The following is a 14,423-nucleotide window of genomic DNA, read 5'->3' on the forward strand; positions in this document are numbered from 1 at the left end:
AAAAAAATATATATTTTTACTCTTTTGTTATTGGAGGAAGGAGCCCACAAAAGTTGTAAAGCACCCTGTGGGGTGTGGGGGGCCGCTTCTGGAGAAACACTGTCCTGACAAGTTTACACAGTTGCTGCTACTGGGGGAAACATAGCAATAACCTCAATTCTCAATAATAAATCATGATTTTAAATTCTGGCTGGAATATTATGCAGTCATGAAAAATAAAGTGTGAAGGATAAATTAAACTGTCGTGGGACCGTGTGCCCTGCAATTACCCCTGAGGAATCCGCCTGGGGCGAGGGCAGGCAGGGAGGAGCGAAAGGTAAACATGGGGTGTGTCAGGCTAGTCTCATTTCTTTTGTATATTTCTTTATTCCTTTTTATCCTCATACCCACTCCAATTATCTGATTCTTTTTTTTTTTAAGTTTATTCATTTATTTTGAGGGAGGGAGGGGGAGAGAGAGGGGGAGAGGGAGAATCCCAAGCAGAGAGCCTGATGCGGAGCTCAATAATGAACTGTGGGATCATGACCTGAGCTGAAAATCAAGCGTCAGAAACGTAACTGACTGAGCCACCCAGGCACCCCACCCCATTCTCTGACCTTTATAGGCAGCCATTCTGATACATTTTTTTTGTTTCAAAATGAGCATTCTTTTGCACGTTGTTGTTTTTAACTCACGTAAGTGATACGGTGTTACTACCTCCTCTGTTTCTTATATTATTGCTAAAAACTGCGTTTTTAGATCCATCCATGTGGCTGTGTGTCTGCTGTAGGGATTCATTCTGTTCTCCCTGTGATGGACTGTACCTCCCCTTTGCCACCAGCTCCTTTCCACTACAAATAATGCCATAAATAATGCCACACACCCGTCCTCGGTCGTGTCTCTTCTAGGCATGTAAGAGTGTTCCTCTGGGGTCAATAACCAGGAGCAGGATTGCTGGATAATGAGCAGCAGCACCCCATTTACTCCAGGCCATGAAACCTACACCCTACACAACCTCCACAATGCCCCAGGAAGCCAGCATCCATAGTATCCAGCTTCCTATCATGCGTCTGCCAGTTTAATAGGGATACAATGAGGTCCCTCTGTCATCTTAATGTGCAACTCTGTGATCACTCATGACTTTAAAATTTGTTTTAAATTTTATTTTTGAGAGAAAGAGAGAGAGAGAGAGAGAGAGAGAGAGAGAGAGGGTGAGCAGGGCAAGGGCAGAGAGAGAGACACACACACATACAGAATCTGAAGCAGGCTCACGGTCTGAGCTGTCAGCACAGAGCCTGCCCTGGGGCTTGAACTCATGAACTGTGAGAGCTCATGACCTGAGCTGAAATCGGACGCCAACCGAATGAGCCACCCAGGAGCCCCTTTTTAAAGAAAAAAAATTGTTGGGGGGAGGCACCTGGGTGGCTCAGTCGGTTGAGCGTCTGACTTCAGTTCAGGTCATGATCTCTTGGCTTGTGGGTCCAAGCCCCGCATTGGGCTCTGTGCTGACAGCTCAGAGCCTGGAGCCTGCTCGGATTCTGTGTCTCCCGCTCTCTCTGCCCCTCCCCCACTCGTGCTGTGTGTGTCTCTCTCTCTCTCAAAAAAATAAACGTTAAAAAAATTTTTTTTTTAATGTTTGTGGTCACTGATGACTTTAAATGTGTCTTCACATGCTAAATTCTTACTTTTAGATATTGTCTTCTCTGAAATTGCCTTATAAAACCTCAGCCCATTTTTCTGTATTAGGGAAGTATCCTTGCTTTGATTTGCAGGCCTTCCAGATGTTAATCTCTGGCTTCAGATGTTGCAAATACCTCGCCCTATTCTGTCCCATGCTGGCTAACATCGCCTATGGTGTCTTCCACGGAACAACAACAAAAAAACTCCATAATTTTGATACACGTAAACTCACCAGGTTTTTGGTCTGACGTTTCGTGCTTATCGTTTTTTGTTTGAGAAGTCCGTCCTTGTCCTGAGGTCACAAAGTTATTTTACTGCATTAACTTTATAGTTTTGCCATTTTGTTTAGAACCTTTACTCTGCCTGGAGCCCATCTCTGGATGAGGAGTTAGATATGGATCCCATTTTATTTTTCTTCATATAATAAGCCAGTTTTCCAACACCATCATCAGACCATCTGTCCCTTACTGGTGATGCCACTAGTATTGTGTCTTAAGTCCCCCAGGTGTATATAAGTCTGCTGCTGAGCCCTTCATTCTCTTCCACTGGCCTTCATGCCTATCCCTGCTCAGACCCCATGTTGGATTTACCATGATGGCCTCGTAATATCTTTCTACCAAGTCTTCTTTCCATGCCCTCTTTCACTAAGGGTGACTAGCTATTTGAGGCCTATATGCCTCCAAATGAATTTTAGAGTACATTTTTGGGAAGTCTAAACAATCCTTTGGAATCTATTAGAACTGTATTGTATTCATAGGTTAATTTGTGAAGAACTTTTGTCTTTCGATATTAAGTTATCCATCTGGCACAGAGCCAGTATGTCTTATTTCCTGTACATTTGTTATAATGTAATGAAAAATACAAGGAATGAAGAAGCAGGAGCAGAACAGAAAGAACCAGCCATGGAGGCATGCTGGGGGACCCTCCTTGCAGCACACAGATGGCCACTGCAGCCCGGGGCCCGAGAAGCTGGTGGCCCAAGCAAAGCTCTGGCTTAGTCACTTTCACGCTGGGCCGGGGGTCCGGGCACTGGGCTCTCCGCCATATCTCTTGGAAGCCTCATCCATTCCGTGGGGCAATTACTGCTCTCCCTGCTTTATGGGTTCAGTAGGTGAGGAATTGGCCCAAGGCCAGTTGCAGAGGAAGAATTTAGTCCAGACAGGCTGACCTCAGACTTTGTGCTTTTAATCATGGTGCTGTCCACCTCCTACTTTGCTGCTGGATCGCGTGGTGATAGTGGAACCCCATCCATCCTCGCCGGGCCTTGGGGTGCCTTTTGGCCATCACTCCACCTGGCCTTAGTACATGCTCAGCTGGACACTCAGAGTCACTTTTGCAGTGACCCCAAGTAATGACGGAACCCGGCCCCCCTGCCCCTGCCTGGCCCTGGGGTAGACAGCCAGCTGGAAAAGGAACACATCCCTGCCATCGACCACATCTTCCCATCTTCCCTCTCCAGCTGCACCAGGAAACCCCGCGCGTTTGGGACTCGTGGTTTGGCTGCCCCCACGTCCGACTGGGAAAGCCAGAGCCCGGGGTTTCCGCTGAGACTCAGGGACCAGGACTGAGGCAATAATTCTGGAACTCAGGAAATGCTCTAGGAGGAAGCATCAGCAATCCAGAGAAGCCTCGCTCTGCATCAGCCCAGCTTGGAGAATAGCCTTGGGCAGGTTGCTAGACGTCTCCCGGCCTCCATTTTCTCCTCCCCACACAGGGCTGGTCTACTCGGCAGAGCTGTAGAAGGAATCTGGAAGGGATTTTTAAGGTTCACACCTCTCCTATTTTACACACAGGTCGCAAAGGTTCCCGTTTCACACAAGGGTTCTACCTGATCTTTCTGTGAGCCTCAGGGGTCTCTAATTCCTGCCGTGTCTGTATCCGGCACTTTACTTTTGTCCCTTCACTTAATGCTCTCAAGTCGGGGCAAGAATTTGATGATTTCCGTTCTATGGATGGGGCACCTGAGGCTCAGAGAGGTGAGGGGACACACCCAACATCACACAGCCCCTAAGTGGCAGAGGCAGGCCTGTCAGACAATGAAGCAGCCGTGGAATACAAAGGTTTGTGCTCAGAAACTCTGAGACGTTGAGGTAAGAGGGCCACGACCTTCAGCGTGAGAAATTGGTGTCAGTGAAAGAAAGTAAGTCCCCAGACCCACCAAGTTTGTCCACAAAAACTGATATACTGTGGCCCGGCTGATGCAAGGTCCACACCCTAGAATTTCCCTTCCAGGAACACAGCGACTTGCATAAAGCGGGGGCCCCTGCCTTCCTGTCTTTCATCTGTTTGTTGGGCGGGAGGAGGGAGAAGGGAGGGCGTCCACTCAGCATAGTCATCGGGGAGCAGGAGATGGCTGGCGGCCCAGAGGCTGTGGGGGACGGTCTGATAACAATAGCTTCTCACCTACAGCAGGTGCTTGACCTTGGCCAAGCCCACTGGGGAGGGTGGGGGTGAGTAGGGAAGGTGAGATGTCCCCAGTGGTTCGGAACTCAAGGCTAGACTTGGGGTGTGATCGTGGGCAGTGGGGCGGGCCAGGGGGCTGCTGTCTTTCTGTCCCCTCCACTCTTGTTTTCTTTCTTTGTGTTGGTTTATCTGTTAATTCCCTCTCTCTAGCTGGCTTTCTCTCTCTCTTATCTCTGCCTCTTTTGTTTCCTACTGAGGAAACCAGCAACAGTTGCGAAATGGAGGCCCAGCCACTGGAGGTGATGTACCCAAGCCGGGCCTGGCCTGAGACACTCCCCTGGCTCCGAACCATGCAGGCTGATGCCAAACTCATACATCCATCTATTCAGACAACAGATATTTATTTGGGGCCTGAAACGTGCCAGGCTCGGGCTGGGCTGAACCGGTGAATGAGGCTGATGGACCTGCTTGATAGGAGCTCAGGTCCTGGGGGCAATGCCTGCCCTCTCTCTGCTCAGCCCAGCCCTCTCCCCTGCCCTGCCCCTCGGCCCTCAGGTGTGCGGAGCTCTGGACCATCTGCCTTCCACCCCACTATGACAGCAGATCAGAGGTCAGGCCACACGTGTGGCGGTCAGGGTGGGGAGGGGAGCCTGCTTATGGTATCACACCCACTATTGAGTAAGTGGCATTCTCTGAAATTCGGTGTCCCCAGACAGCTGGAGGGTGGGCGGCCCCCGGTGGCAGGGGCTCCTGCTTATCTATCCATAGATAGACCCAAACCTCTAGTGCACTACTGTCCAAGTGCCTGAGAACAGGCAGCCAGAGGGTGGGGTTGTGAGAGGGCGGTGGTAAGAGGGAGAAGAGGAGAGGCTGGGACTCCTTCAAGGGGCAATTCTGATAACAGAGTCCCCTGTGACTAAAACCAGAGGTGGCCAATGGCAGAGATGAGCTGTTTTGCTCTGTAGGCAGGAGGTGCAGGTACAGGTACAGGTGAGGGCACTGCTCTACGCTGGCAGCGGTCTTCAGACTCTCGCAATCCTGGATCTGTGGACTCTAGGACCCACAGAAGTATCTGGACGGAACCACTGAGGCCAGGTGGTCCAAACTGGCCCCCATCACCTCCCTTCCCCAGCCACATTGTACAAACATAGAAACTGAAGCCCAGGAGGAGGCAAGGAGCAGCCTGAGTTCACACAGGGAGTCGGAGCCGAGTCCACAATGTGCGGCCGGCTCCCAGCCTGGCCCCACGGAGGCCCCCTATTCTTGAGACGCGGTGTGGACCTGGTCAATTCTGGCGGTGCCAGAAGAGGAGGCCACGGCAGTCCGGCTGGGGAAGTAGAGCACGGCGAACCAGCAGAAGATGAAGACACCTGTCAGGAGGGAGAAGGACGGGATGAGCTTGGGGTCGGACCGGCAGGGCGCTGGGCAGCCTGGCTGGCGGCCGTCCGGAAGAGCAATCTCTCCACTGCCAAAGCTCAAGAACGTATGGAAAAATCAGGCAAAAATGAAGCCAACCCCTGAAAGAGAACCAAATGGAAATCTTGGAAATGAAAAACGGAGGCCGTGAAATCACGTATGCGTACGTCTATCACAGAAAAGAAAGAGCGGGATAAAGGCATTTTCAGACATACAGAACAGCCACCACTATGGTGACCTTCCTCTACCCCCCTCCACGAAGGATGATTACAGGATGTACCCCAGCAGGAACAAGGGGGAAGGTGGGAGCTATCAGAAGTGTAGCAAGTACAGACATTGATAGAAAAGTTAAAACTTTGTGTGTGCTTAAAAGGAATTTACACCGCAAGTTTTAACCACGATAAACTATTGAGAAGCGTTCAAGGGCAGCTGAAGTGTAGGGACTGTTGCGTTTGGGAGGAAGAGAGATGGACTGAGACCCGCACACTCAGCTGAGACAACTCGGTAGGGCGAAGCATTCAGGCGTAAATATTAAGGGCGACCTCCAGAAGAATAATGATATAATCTAGTTTCAAGGTATGTCCCTCCCCAGCCCCAGATGTTCCAGATGTGGGCTCCTGTTTCTTCCCCCGGGGATCGTCTCAGAGAGCCTGATGTTGCTGACAGAGTCCGCACAGACCGAAGGCCTACTGTGTCCCCCACAAGTACTGTCTCAGGTACTCATTATGAAGTCTGGTGAGATGCCTGGGTGGCTCGGTCAGTCAAGCGTCTGACTTTGGCTCGGGTCATGATCTCACGGTTCATGGGTTCGAGCCCCGAGTTGGGCTCTGTGCTGTCAGCATGGAGCCCACTTCGGATCCTTGGTCTCCCTCTCTCTCTGCCCCTAACTGCTTGTGTTCTCTCTCTCTCTCTCTCTCACTCTCTCCCTCAAAAATAAGTAAACATTTTAAAAACTTTAAAAAATAAGATGGGGGCGCCTGGGTGGCTCAGTCGGTTAAGCATCTGACTTCTGCTCAAGTCACGATCTCGTGGTCTGTGCGTTCGAGCCCCGCGTCGGGCTCTGTGCTGACAGCTCAGAGCCTGCTTGGGATTCTCTCTCTCTCCTCTCTGCACGTCCCCTGTACTGTCTCGCTCTTTGTCTCAAAAATAAATACATTATTTACCAAGCTGTGTGTATGGCACAGTGTGAGGAGCGAGGAGGATGGGGGGACCGTCACCCACACCCCGGGTGCCTTCTCCTCTGCTGGGAAATCAGAGGGAGGACGAGGTGGGGAGCAAGGAGCACACCTACCCCTCGTTTCCTCCGCTAATCACTTCCTTCTGCCAGCACAACTCCTTACAGACTGTCCACGTCATGTGGCCATCGCATCACGTGACCCTGCCCTACAGGTCACAGCTGACCTGAGATGACCAAGATGGCTCAATCTGATCCTTGACTCTCCTAAAAACACGGACCGGACTGAATCAGAGCACCCTCCCTAGACAGAGGTCACGGACGGTGGAAGAAGCCGTCTGCGAGCCTGGGTAGAAAGGGACGGAAGGGACAGAGGACAGAAGGGACAGACAGAAGGTGAGAGACTACACGCAGCTCCAGAGAAAAAGACGGAGGCGGTATCTGCTTTGGTTTGGGTGGCTTTTCCTGACTCTGGTACCCGTTCCCACGAGGCCGGTCAGCCTTCCCGTCCTGGGGTCCTTGGGAGAGCCCTTGATCTGAGCCAGCCTGAGTGGAATCCTGTTTCTCGCCATCTGCCTCCTCCCCGTGCCCCCAAAGCACCCCCTTGCAGGTGAGGCAACCCGCCACCGCCCTGGCCCGGAAGCCTCACCTTGCAGGGAGTTGAACAGCGCGAAGACATAGATGGTGGATCGGCCCAGGGGCGTGAGGATGGCCAGCCACCAGGTCGCACCCACCAGGCTCGAGAGGCCCAGCACGGTGAGCACTCCCTTCCAGTTCGGTCCCTGCTCCTTGCCTGCTGTGGCAGTCAACAGAGTGAAGATCTTCCAGGCCACCAGGCCCAGGACCACAGCGCTGAAGAGGCAGGTGATAAGGAAGTAGCCATGGACGGTGACGTAGAGGGCAGAGACAGCGGTCTTCTCACGGAACCAGCACCTGGAGGCAGTAGATGGCCCCGGGGATTGGAGAGGTGGCCCTGTCCAGCAAGCCCCACGCAGTCTTCCCTGACCTTCTGTGCTCAAGAAGACTCCTTCCCCCACTGCTACCCACCAACCCCTTATTCTCCTGGGAAGGGGCTGTCAAAAGGCTCCTGTCTGCCATCTCTTTAGGCCAGCGAGGGCAGGGGCACCTGGGTGGCTCAGCCGGTTGAGCGTCCGAAGGGCTCAGGTCACGGCTCAGGTCGTGATCTCGAGGTTTGTGAGTTTGAGCCCCATAGTGGGTGCTGACAGTTCAGAGCCCGGAACCTGCTTCGGATTCTGTGTCTCCCTCTCTCTCTGTCCCTCTCCTGCTTGTGCTCTGTCCCTCTCTCAAAAATAAACATTAAAAAAATAATAAAAATAAAATTCTTCCTAGACCAGCGAGTGCAAAGGGGCAAATTTAGGCCCAAAGACATGTTTCATTTGCCCCACATCATGTTGTTAAACAATTGAATTAACAACCACCCTTTAAAAAGTGGGAGGCTTGGCATAAGCATCCAGGTTTCTGCTTCTCTTGTAAAACGACACCCAGCAGCTCTGTGGATGCCCTCCAGAGGGACGATAGATGGGTGTGTGACTGCCAGTCTACTGTAGTTTCCCCCTGGGCCACCACGTGCGCTTATGTTACGTCTCTAGCCCCTGTGGCCCCTGCATTTGAGGTCCTGGGAACAAGACCAAGGCCCCACCAGCCTCTCTTAGCACAGAGCCATGGGCCCGGGGAAAGCATTCTGGGGGAGGCTCAGCTCAGCCCCGTGCAACACGCACTGCAGGGCAAAAGGTGTGAAAGAATATGTTCATCACACCTCATTGTACAGATGAGGAGGCTGAGGCCCTGGGAGGGGCCAGGCTAGGCCACACAGCAATTCAGAGGCAGAGCCCAGAGAGAACCAGGGCTGTCACCAATGTTGGGCAGGTTGTGTCCTGCACAAGGGCAGCGGGCTGAGGGGGCAGGTGGGGCTGAGCCCCTGGCATGACAGGTTGGCAGAGCACCTTTTTAAATTTGCCCAAAGGTACCATATGGGCCGGTGGTGGCCCAGGCTAGAGCAAGGCATCCTGCCTCCGCTCGCTTTCCTCCGTTTCAGACCCCCTGTCTCATTGAGCTTTCTCCATCCAGTCCTCAGTTTACCGCTCCAGGCCATGAGCTAGCTGGAGGATCCTTTGCCTTGACTTACTCAGTCTCTCTTCCCAGGATTCCCTCCTCTCCCCACATCCCTCTGGCCCAGATATGTGCAGCCAGGGACCTGATGTCACCCCTGCTCCCACAGCCACCACTCACAGCTCCAGCGTGGCCATGTTCTTCTTGTCGCGGATGGCATAGTGGCCATAGCTGTTGGCGCTCCCGGTGCCAATGACGATTAGGGCAGGCAGGCCTGTGCACAACAGGAGGGGCTGCGGCATTGCTGGGCTCCCTTGGCATGTCCTCCTCCCAAATCCCCTCCAGCGGCCCATCCCCCAGGTCCTGAGCCTGTACAACAGAGGGAGCCCCTTCTCTGCCCTAGGCGGCTCTCCCTCCTGTCCCCCTCCCAGGGCCAGCCATGCTCACTGCCTGTCTGAGCTGCACCTACCCCAGCCCACGAGGCTCAGCTTCAGGAAATAGTGCCCAAAGTAGGTGTTGAAGACCTTGATGACGAGCAGGTAGAGGTGGAAGGCTTCCAGGCCCATCCAGGTAAAGGTACAGAGTAGGAAATAGTGGAAGATGGCCCCCCGGGCCCAGCAGGCGGCATCTGACGGCTCACGGCCATGCCCCACATTGATGAAGAAGGCTAGATTCAGGAGAAACAAGCTAATGCTCAGGGCCACGTGGACCTTGGGGGCATCTTCTGACTTGAACCGCTGCCGGTAGAACCTGGGGTGAGAAGGGCCAATGAGAGGCTGCAAGAGGACGCAGCTCCCATGGGGCACCACGGCCTCTCCATTCCACCTCCTCTGTTCCGCCCCTGCCAGCAGCTGGAGTGTGGATGCTGTCCGGTTCAGGTGCAGAAGCCATCTCATGGCCCTCAGGGTCCTGTGGGGTCCAGATCCTGCTGGCCTCATCCCTTGACTCAACGCTCCGGCCAAACTGCATTCCTTGCAATTCCCTGAGCGCATTCTGCTTTTCCACACCTCCCGGACTTTGCCCCTGCTCTTCCCTCTGCTCTCAATGCCTTTCCCTACTCTTCCTTCAAAACTTCCCCGGGCCTTTCCTTCTGAGGAAGCTGTCTCTGACTGCCACTTATTCCAGGCTGATTTGGAAGTTTTCCACAGCTCACTGTAGCCACCCCCCTCCTCTCTGGCTGTGACCTCGGGCTCGCACAGTAGGCCGGAGCCAGCCTTGTGTGCATTTGGTTGAGTGAGTAGATGGACTGCGGGACTGGGCACGGGTGCAGGAGGCTGGGACGTCGTAGGGAGAATGAGGCCTGGAGAGGGCCGGAGGCTCACTCCCTGTCTGTGGAGTTCACACTCTGAATTCCTAGCAAACAGATCCCCAGGGCTCTCACTGGAGGGATGAGAGCCCAGGGCTGCCTGGACAGGAGCATGAGGCATAATGTGCATCTCACCTGAGACGCCAGGGCCCACCCTCGAGAGTTGGTGACGATTCCTTCTGGCGCTCCAAGCCGGGCTCACAGGGTCCAGCGGCGTGGCCAGCTGGCAGGTCATACTCAGCTTGTTGGGGATGGGGGCTGTGTCCCAGGCGGGGGCTTGGTTGGGGACAGGGGTGGCACCGCTCACACTCACGGCTTGCTCTGAGACGGAGGGAGTGGGGCTGCTGGGGGCTGCAGCCCAGGCCCGCATGGTGACAGAGGCAGAGAGGTACGTGGAAAAGGGCAGTCAGAGGGCCCCAGACCAAGTCAGGAGACCCCAGGGCTGCTCCAGGTCAGTCACGGGTGGGGAGGCTGGGGTCCAGGGCAGGCTGGGGCATGTGGCTGCTCCCGCAGGCTCCTTCAAGCCCACAGTTCCTGTGGGTCCCTCGGCCATGGCCTGGACCCAGAGAACCTGAGCACAGGCCAGTGATCTCTGCCTGTCTGGCACCCACTCCTCCTTCTGGAACGGGTTTCCTTGAGGAACCCCCTTTCCCGCTCTCAGCCCTGCAGTTTGGCTGAGGTTGACCCTTTGTTAGTTCAAATAAAAGCAGGCACATGACCTGGCTTGGCCAATCAGTGTAACCCACCCCTTGACCACAGTGACCTGTTCCATCATGGGCAAATGGTTCAGGTTAGAGCAAAACTCAACTCTGGTATACACGGGATAAAATTGCATAGAAATACACACACACACACACACACACACACACGTGCACAGAGGAAGGAATGCATGTAAAAAATTGTGGAAACTGTATTCTAGTTAGTAGCACTGTACCAATGCCAATTTCCTGGTTTGGGTATTAATACTACAGTTATATAAAATGCTATCACTGGAAAAAAACTGTGGGGCTCTATGTAGTATATTTGCAACTTCCTGTCAGTCTATAACAATTTCAAAACAAAATGTTAAAAGAAAAAGGCTTTAATTCTGGAACTTCGTTTAGAAAATTCACTGCTTAGGCAGACAAGCCTGGGACTCCCTGAGTGTGAAGAAGCTGCTTGACAAGGCTGACAAAGGAGAGAGCAAAGTTGGGAGAAGCAGAGGGAGAGCAAGTCTTTTGAGCCCCTGGATCCAACCGTGCCTGAAGGCTGCATTACAGGAACCACATATTCCCCATTATATTTGAGTGACTTTGAGTTCCTGCCACTTTCAACTGAAATAACTCTGACACATTTCAACCCCCAACCCCATTTTACAGATGAGGAAACTAGGGTTTGGAGAGGATATCTATAATGCTGCACAAGCAGTGTACTTTCTAGCCTGCACCTCTCCTGACTTTCAGGACAAGGGGGAGACATGGGGTGGGGGGGGGTCACCCACCTCAGGGCAGCATACAGGAGAACAGTGAAGGCCAGGAAGATCATCGAGGCTCCACAGCCAGCCTGGGAAATGCGAATGAGGGCCTGCACCGTGGCCCGGTCCAAGATCGGCCTCTGTGGGCAACACCCCCGGAACCGGAACCGCATCAGTCAGAGGCCAGGCCCCACACATCCCAAAGCCCCTGGCCCCTGCCAGGCAGCCTCGGTGCCTCCAGAACTGCTGGGATCAGGGCGGGTGAGCTGTTACCAGCAGCAAAGCGAAGAAGGTCAGGTGGTCACAGCGACAGACAGTCCTCTTGGCGCTGAGCTCTGTGGAGCAGCCTGTGGAAGACCAGTCTCCTGTTGACCCTGGAGAGGAAGGGAGGGGAACATAGGAGAGTGTATGGGAATGTGGGGGAGTGGCGGGGACCTGAGAGGAGGGGAGGGGAACAGAGAGGAAGGAAGGGAGGGGGAGGGGCCCTGCCGGTGGCGTTCTGCCCCCCACCTCGCCAAGGGAGCCCGCACTCTCCCTGCCTACCTTTAGTCACATCCCAGAATACACAGCTGAAGGTCATGTTCTGAAACCAGAGAATGGGCATCAGGGTGGAGGCATGGGGCGGTTGGGAGAGGAGAGAGGGCTGAGGAGAGTGTGGGGAGAGGAGGGGAGAGGACAGCGTGCCCCCCTGCCCCCCGCTGAGTGCGCATTGGGTAGAAAGCAAGGCTCACCCCGTGGGTCACACAGGACCATGGATTGCACCATTTGGAGTGCCGTGGACCAGCGCGTGAGAGGCGTGGGGCTGTGAGTGGGAGGGTTGCATGTCTGTGTGCATGTGCCTTTGAGGGAGCACGTATGTGGGTGGCATACTGGTGGGTTTGCCAGGCCCTATGTGCACGCCCAAAAGCACGAGTGGGAGGGGACCTGGGGGTCAAACGGACATTCGTGTGCAGGTGGCATGTGTCCCTGGGCACAGCCGTGTGTATGGTCTTTGCGGCTTCTGCCAGGTGGCTGTGGAAGGATGGGAGGTGCAGAGTCCTATGCGTGTCTGCCTGTGTGCTTGTGGGTGACTACCCGCTTGTCTGCCCCTTAGTAGCTGCCAGGCCCAGACTGGGGGCTCACAGAGGGTGGGCGCTGGTGGGAGAAGGTGATCTCCAAAGGCTCAGCCAGCTTGCTGACAGATATATTGCCCAAACTCAAGCCCACCAGGCGGTTGTTCAACACGCTGCTGCTGTCCTCCAGGCTGAGCTCGGGGCCCTGTGGAGGGAGATGGGGAGCTGGGCTTAGGAAGGGGCTGTCCCAACCAAACTCTGTGGGGGTTCCTGGGAACGTCCAGGACCCATCACCCTTGCCTAGAGAGTAAAGTCTGTGGCTAGGGGACCAGGGGACCGAGGGATCATGGGCGACTTTCCTCCTGCTGCTCCCTGTAGTCCCCTGCCCAGGCTGGACCCCAGTGAGCCCAACACCCCAGGCCAAACAGTCACAAAGCCATGCGGCCAACAGCTCTCCATTGCTGGCCCCAGGGCTCCTCTGCCCACTTAGGTGGAGGAGCGTAGGGCTAGAAGAAAGACCAGCTGTCCCACTGGAGGGCAGTGGGTGCCTACGGGGGGTGAGCACCGGCCCACAGCAGCACTCATCGTGCGCTGTGTCTACACGTGAGTGGATTACACACCTCTGGACAGGCATGCCTGGCACACATTTGCAAGAACCTGGGTACCCTCGCTTGTGTGGACACGGTCACACAGGAGCACACGCGATTACATACACACCAGGAGTCTGAAAGAATATGCGCATCTGTACATGCACAAGGACACACAAGGGGACATGAATGCTTGGGATACACGTACAGGTCCAACCAAGGACACTGGTGCGTGGGGTCCAAACATCTGAGTGTGTGTGACCAGTGTGAGTTTGCAGTGCACAGACTCCGAGGACAGAAGTCTGGGATGACCTTGGGCTGCTTTAGAAACATTCTCCGGAGGCTCAACGCCTCCTCCATCCCCTTTGGGACCCACAGCAAAGACCCGAGAGAGGGCAAGCTGGGGCACAGGTCCCTGGTGAACCGAGCACTGACCCACTGAGCTGCCCTGAGCCTCCATCAGGCCTCTCCTCACCTTAAAGAGATTCCCTGGACCGATGTCCAGGAGCGTGATGGCCAGCCGGACCACCGACCTGCTGTCCTGAAGGGATTCAAAGAGACTCCGGGGCAGCCGGACTCTGTCGGGGGGCTCATGCTCCTCCTCTGTCACTGGCCTTGGAACCTGTAACCACAGACCCCGCAGCTCCCGTCTTTCCCCCAGGGTTCCAAGACACCCGTCTTGCCATTCCCCTAGTTGGGAGGAGAAACTGAGGCATTGGGTGGAGGGGTGGTGCCCGAGGGCATCACTCTGAGAGGCAGGACACCTGGAGGCACACTGCAAGCTCTGCTCTGTCCAGACTGTGAGCCCCTGGACAAGCCCCAGCCTCACGGAGCCTCAGTTTTCCCAATATGGAGAATGGAGCTAACAAGTTGCCTGTGTGGCCACCCGTCAGGGTCAGGCCCAAAGAAGTCGGTGAAGTTCAGTTTACAAGTGTGAGGGAGGGTCGGCCAGCTTCCTGCCAGCCCTTGTAATTACGTAGGGCTTTATGGTGATGGTGTCTGGCTTCTGAAGCAGGAATAACTGGAAAGAATAAAGCCCCCCCAGAAAGGGAGACCATGAGAGCAGAGGCGGAGAATACAAAACACATAGAATGTGATTTCCCCCCTGCCTGACGACATATTTGGTAAAAGCTGAGAATGGTTAAAATACTAAATTTCATTGGTAATTTGTTCATTCTCTGACCTCACTGGTCCACTGGGCTGCAGCCGGGTCCCAACTGGTCCTGCCTCAAAAGCACCCCGTGGACACTGGAACAGGAGGAGCTAAGGGTAGGAGGCGAGAGCCCCACCTTTGTCCTTCCCA

General features: G+C 54.4%; 1 protein-coding gene across 4 annotated transcripts in view; it reads right to left on the reverse strand.

Moving 5' to 3' along the window:
• Nucleotides 1-4,446: 4,446 nt before the first annotated feature.
• The window catches only part of ADGRG3 (adhesion G protein-coupled receptor G3), a 28,274-nt gene continuing 18,297 nt past the window's right edge, over nucleotides 4,447-14,423 (reverse strand). Inside the window, exons 4-12 of one of the 4 annotated variants that reach the window (XM_047836654.1) lie at nucleotides 13,596-13,742; nucleotides 12,604-12,738; nucleotides 12,025-12,064; nucleotides 11,755-11,828; nucleotides 11,509-11,621; nucleotides 9,192-9,472; nucleotides 8,903-8,996; nucleotides 7,302-7,585; nucleotides 4,447-5,432 (exon numbers count right to left, since the gene is read on the reverse strand). In XM_047836654.1, coding sequence (XP_047692610.1) covers nucleotides 5,320-5,432; nucleotides 7,302-7,585; nucleotides 8,903-8,996; nucleotides 9,192-9,472; nucleotides 11,509-11,621; nucleotides 11,755-11,828; nucleotides 12,025-12,064; nucleotides 12,604-12,738; nucleotides 13,596-13,742 — 1,281 coding nt within the window. In that variant the 3' untranslated portion in view covers nucleotides 4,447-5,319. Of the gene's footprint in view, nucleotides 5,433-7,301; nucleotides 7,586-8,902; nucleotides 8,997-9,191; nucleotides 11,076-11,508; nucleotides 11,622-11,754; nucleotides 11,856-12,024; nucleotides 12,065-12,603; nucleotides 12,739-13,595; nucleotides 13,743-14,423 lie in introns of those variants that run through there. The other 3 variants (XM_047836653.1, XM_047836655.1, XM_047836652.1) reach the window with 3 other exon arrangements.

The sequence above is a fragment of the Prionailurus viverrinus genome, chromosome E2 (assembly GCF_022837055.1).
Source record: "Prionailurus viverrinus isolate Anna chromosome E2, UM_Priviv_1.0, whole genome shotgun sequence".
Classification (NCBI taxonomy): Eukaryota; Metazoa; Chordata; class Mammalia; order Carnivora; family Felidae; genus Prionailurus; species Prionailurus viverrinus.